The following is a 5,754-nucleotide window of genomic DNA, read 5'->3' on the forward strand; positions in this document are numbered from 1 at the left end:
GGGTTTAACCTCAGAACTCACCTCAAGCCAGTCTTGGAGCTTGTTGTGGGACAGATCAAGTTCAATTACATGAGTACAGAAGGCAGCAATTTCTCCCTCTTCTCCTGCATGACTGATTCCAGAGCCATTCAAAACCAGAACACTGGGCAGGTTCAGACGGTCTGAAGGCAGAATGACCACATAACTAATGAACTATGAAACACAGCAACAGGATGCAGCTGCCAAAGCGAACACTAAAATCACCAAGGAATCTTACATGACTTGTTATTAACTAACCCAAGCCTCACCTTTCATAGGTGATCCCTGCTGTCTAGACGGCACAACCACAACCCCCATGCCTGGACCCCGACGGCAAGGGAAGTTTTCTGGGCTGTACTTCTCACTGATCGCCTGCATGAAGGTGCGGCCTTCTGTCTCAGAAGCTTCCATTGTACCAGCTCACACCACGCACCTTATACAACTGTTGATTCACAGTTACTAAAAAAAAATTATAAAGACAAAGTGTGTCATTATTCAATATTAAATAGTTGCTAGTTTAATGTGCAGAGATAACCAAGCCATTCGTAGGCCAATTTCCCAAAATGGTGATTTCAAAATGGTATTTGAGAAGACCTACATGTCAACTTCTAGCTCAGTCAATGGCGTGAGTTTGAGGCGGAACTGCCTGTTTGCTTGATCCTGAACTAGCCTTACTTTGAACTCCAAAGGTCAAATTATCTGATATTTGAAGAGGCTTACTGACCTTGACATGTGCTCTATAAATCACTTCCTCATTGCACCACATGACTTTCAGTCTTTTATTAATCTTACATAATACTGGTTTGGTGTGTTCTTACACGATTGATTGGTCAGAAGCTGTTTTATTCACAATAAACCATGGCTAAGACCGCTTCACCCAACAGTTCTGTGTATCACTGTGCAACACCCTTAGCAACATAAACAATCAATAATACAGCGTCAAAACTATTCCATGTATTATGTATTTAAGCAAAAGTAAAGGGATAGTTCACACAAAAATGAAAATTACCCCATGATTTAGTCACTCTCAAGCCATCGTAGATGTATATGACTTTCTTCTTTCAGACGAATACAATTGGAGTCCTGGCTTGTCCAAGCTTTATAATGGCAGTGAATGGTGGAATGAATGGCCATTTTTGGGTAAACTATCCCTTTAACAGTCTGTTATTTTTTTAATGAATTATGAGTGACCCCTGCTAGTGTTATGTTGTGTCATTCATCTTTAATTTTAAGACCATTCCTTCCCCCCTCAAAGTATGTATTAATTACTGTATTTATTCGTTTTCTGTTTCTGAGGTGTGGTACTGTATGTCCATCATTTTACACTCTAATGACGCTAGCAAACTCGCGCTGTGCTGCAATTCGGTCTGTTTTAAACTAAAAGATGGAAAACAGATGTTTTCTCATGCTGAGATATAAGCAGTTGTATGTGTGTGTATAATATATGGTGTTAAACAAATAAATGACACAGTGGATGAGAACAGTTACTATTCTCTGTTTTTATTTGAGCTCCATAAGATGAGGCATGTTACATCAGAACATTGTCTTGTCATTTACTGTTGCTGTCAGGAGCTATTTTTTTAGCTGAAGGACAGCATTTAACAAACTTACTTCAAAAAAGTTACATATTAATACATCAATTTTTGGTTTTAATATTTTTTATTGTGTGGTAACCGTTTTATAAAAGCAATAAGGTACATGAAGCATGCTGTCCAGCACAGCCTCTCGTACCTCATTCCTTACACACACACGCTAGTATGTACTAATTTGTGGGGTCCTAATGTTATATATAAGAATGTCAAAACATGTTTTAGGAATGTTAAAACATTTGCGCCAGACAACCTCAAGCAGTTCAGTTAAACATATAATGAGAAGCTGCAGCCCTCTGGGCTAAAAGTTCCATTTTTAAACAGAACTGGCCTAGATTTAACCATCTGCTGACTAAATTAGTCATGTTCTTTGCTAACATGAAACCACCAGCTGTACTGAGAATAGCAATACTGGCTTATAACAAAAATAAGTGAATCCACTAATGAATAAACATTTTGCATACGTTTTTCCTACATTAACTGATGAGAAGCATGAGTTTAAAAGGCTTAGTCTCACCTGCTGTGCGATTTGTCCTCACAGGTCCACGGTCACAGCTGTGCCATAAACTAACGTTTACTTTTACTGCAAAAGTTATTTGTCCTTTGAGTGTCAGGGCTCAAACGCATTAAATGTGGCTGCAAAACAGCAAAGAGACTGGGCTCTGTTCAGCGTCCTCACGGCAGTTTTCAGAAATAACAGCACTGTGTAGAAAGAAGACACCAGGTCAGCAAGAAGGACAGACAACCAATTCACGTTCAGTTGTAACTACATTAATCTGCCTCAACAAAGCCAAAACACTCAATATGCATATGAAAAACCTTAATGTAGTTACAACTCAAGGCAGGTTTACAGGCTCTTAAGGAAAACACATGAAAAAGAGACCAACACCATGTAAACATTCTTTAGACAGCTGTGCATATAACAGTCCTAAAAAAACAATAGCTGCCTTGTTAAACAAAAAGTTGCCAAGACAATACACTGCCTGAAGCAGTTTCATTAGTCTAGCGTTTTGAGCACCAACTTACAAGAACAAGAGCTGATGTCTTTACATTTTACAGCATGCTGCACATTTAATACAGCTTATGAAACACCTATTATGTACAAATGAAATCATGTACAAATAGTACAGACACACACACACACACACACACACATACATACATATATGTATGTGTGTGTTTGTGTGTGTGGTACTCTACTGAACAACTATTAATATTTCACTGCAAATCTACCCAAAACTGTCCACAACCACATATTGTAAATGAGCCTATACAACATACGTACATTTTCAAAGAAGGAACCATTTACAAACCATCACATGACAATAACGTAATGATAAAGAGATAAAGGTGTTGCGACATTCGTTTGTGATTTTATAAAATAACAGAACGTTTATAAAAGACACTGGTGCTAAATCAATGTCAGACGAATTTCTCTTGGGCTACTGCACGAGGATACATATATTAAATCAGACAGCACCAGTCACCAAAACAGACGACTAAATGTTAAATGACTCGGAAAGAGAATGTATCTTTGTAAGTCAACAAACATCTGAGAATGATCATACGTAAGCTAATATTTAGCTAGCTAGAGCCGAAAACGTCCCTCCATCATCATAAAGTGTCTTACATTGAAGGAGCAGCTCCTCAGTGTGACGCGGGACAGGACGCGTCTCCTAACCGTCAGTTTGTCCACGTCATGTCATCTGAAGCCTCGCACTTTGATCGCGAAACTGTTCCGCGCAGCTCTTGTTATTGTTGATAAATCAGTCACGCTGACCCTATTGTCACGGAAGTGGCGTCACTCCAGCTGGGTGCTCTTGATTGGCCCGTTCAGTTGTGCGCGCTGTCTGAGCGCCCTCGCTGGCGGAGCAGAGAACAACAGGCATTAAAAACGTTTTTCTGGATTTAAAATATCTCGCGTTTCAGTTTGTGCATTTATAGATTGAGTAGTTTACACGTGTGTTTTCTTTAGAATATTTACAGGGTGAATTAAGAATGCAAATAAGATGATCAGAAGAGATGAGTAAGTGCAGGGGTTCAGTCGTGAATCATGGGGTGACTCTAGGGACAGAAATACCTTTGATTACAGACCAAATATCACATGGTGGTTCATGGGCGCTTGTCGGCTTCTGCAGTAAAACGTGAACTCGCGATGCCTTGAAAGTGGACCAACCCGGCTTTTTTGACCCGTTTTTGCTGTTTGCTCGGTAAAAACTACACTGTTCTCAGTGGCGTGCGGTGGTGTTTTTTTTAATGATGATGCAAAGTTCCTACAATTGTATTATTATTATTATTATTATTATTATTATTAATTTTTATGTATCAGCTGCCAGAGTTCTTGCCAGGAGTCACTGGCAGATGCCAGAGTTCGTGGCAGGAGTCATGATCGTTTGTCGCCGTTTCTGCTGTAAACTACACTTTTTTTTTTTTTTGAAATAAAAGATTTGATGATGCCAATACACTTTTTTTTTTTTTAAATAAAAGATTTGATGATGCATATTATATACCAGCAAGCAGATGCGATCAGAATATGAACCCAGTAAGCTAAATTGCATAAGCATTTTCCCATAAAGAACATACACACGCATGAGTGCCCAGCTGCCGCTAGTCAATACTGTATATACGCACACACAAACATATATTTATTTATTTAATGTAACACTTTAGTTATTAACTAGTTGCTTGCATATTACTATATTAGCTGTTTATTCGTACTCATAAAGCACATACTAATGCCTTATTAAGCAGATGCGATCAGAATATGAACCCAGTAAGCTAAATTGCATAAGCATTTTCCCATAAAGAACATACACACGCATGAGTGCCCAGCTGCCGCTAGTCAATACTGTATATACGCACACACAAACATATATTTATTTATTTAATGTAACACTTTAGTTATTAACTAGTTGCTTGCATATTACTATATTAGCTGTTTATTAGTACTCATAAAGCACATACTAATGCCTTATGCGTGACCATATTCTACATCTTACCCTATACCCCATGGTCACCCCACACTTTTAATAACACGTAAATTCGTCCCACGCACTTTTTTGTAGTGTGTTATAGACGTTTTCAAGGGCCGATGTGAAAGAATATAGATTTAAATTCAAAGAGACAAGATAGTCTGTGCATACCTAATGTTTTATTAGTACCCAGAATGAGGTGAGATGAACATCACGGAGTGCTCAACACTCTCATTCAGTGTGTGTTTCATTCATACTCGAAGCTGGAGGGAGCTCTCGCGCAGAAAGTGCAAGACGGACTCGTATAGAAGTAATAATTTATGACGTACCAGGAAATCCCTAATATGGACAAAAGTCCAGCTATCACTGTTTCCAAACCTTTGGAAACATGAAGATTGCGAGAATATATGGTTTATTTGTGCTTTTTTAAATCATCTCCAGGTAATAAATGGTTTATTTTTTAAATCATCTCCAGGTAATAAATAAAGTATATGAACAATTCAGTGCTACTTGACATATGACATAGTACAGTAGGCTACAGAAACTATTCTGCCTTATTATGTGATAAAAATGAAAAAAAAAATGTTTGTAGTACATTAACAAATTATAACAAAAAATAACAAATCATTTATTGGTTATTGTTCAACAGTGTATGTGATTTCTTAGCCAATTAAAAGAAAGAAGAGAAAAAATAAAGTTTCCTATATTCCTATATACAGCATGTATATACTGTATGTATAATGTATATACAAGGCACTGTATATATTAGGGCTGTGACGGTATGGGATTTTTCTTACCGCGGTGAAGACGCAACAAATCACCGCGGTTTGGCGGTTAATCGCAACCCCCCTCCCCCTCCCGCCGCGAAAATATAATGATTTAAGAACGCATGCAGCTTGTAAATGAACATGGAAATGAATAATAATAAAGCAGTCTTCTTTATTATTAAAACAGCAAATTATATTAACAATAATAAAATAAAATTACATTTATTTCAACTTTGTTTTTTCGATATCTTTTGAGTTTAATAGGAATTATGGAACAGTTTTTAATAATTTAACAGCAAATTATCATTAATATTATTTAACTTAATAAGGCTACATTTATAACAACATTTTTAAAAGTGGAACATAAAAGTGTTTGAATCTGATTTGGGTTTTTCAAAGTGCAACACA

At 37.3% G+C, this 5,754-nt stretch overlaps 1 protein-coding gene across 3 annotated transcripts in view; it reads right to left on the minus strand.

Moving 5' to 3' along the window:
* LOC107657569 (tubulin-specific chaperone cofactor E-like protein) overlaps positions 1 to 3,422 on the minus strand; it is a 9,067-nt gene extending 5,645 nt beyond the window's left edge. The window contains exons 1-4 of one of the 3 annotated variants that reach the window (XM_016445720.1): positions 3,238 to 3,420; positions 2,125 to 2,309; positions 288 to 477; positions 22 to 161 (exon numbers count right to left, since the gene is read on the minus strand). In XM_016445720.1, coding sequence (XP_016301206.1) covers positions 22 to 161; positions 288 to 429 — 282 coding nt within the window. In that variant the 5' untranslated portion in view covers positions 430 to 477; positions 2,125 to 2,309; positions 3,238 to 3,420. Of the gene's footprint in view, positions 1 to 21; positions 162 to 287; positions 478 to 2,124; positions 2,310 to 3,237 lie in introns of all 3 variants that reach the window. The other 2 variants (XM_016445719.1, XM_016445718.1) reach the window with 2 other exon arrangements.
* Positions 3,423 to 5,754: the final 2,332 nt, after the last annotated feature.

The sequence above is a fragment of the Sinocyclocheilus anshuiensis genome, unplaced genomic scaffold (assembly GCF_001515605.1).
Source record: "Sinocyclocheilus anshuiensis isolate Anshui unplaced genomic scaffold, SAMN03320099.WGS_v1.1 scaffold255, whole genome shotgun sequence".
NCBI classification, from domain to species: Eukaryota; Metazoa; Chordata; class Actinopteri; order Cypriniformes; family Cyprinidae; genus Sinocyclocheilus; species Sinocyclocheilus anshuiensis.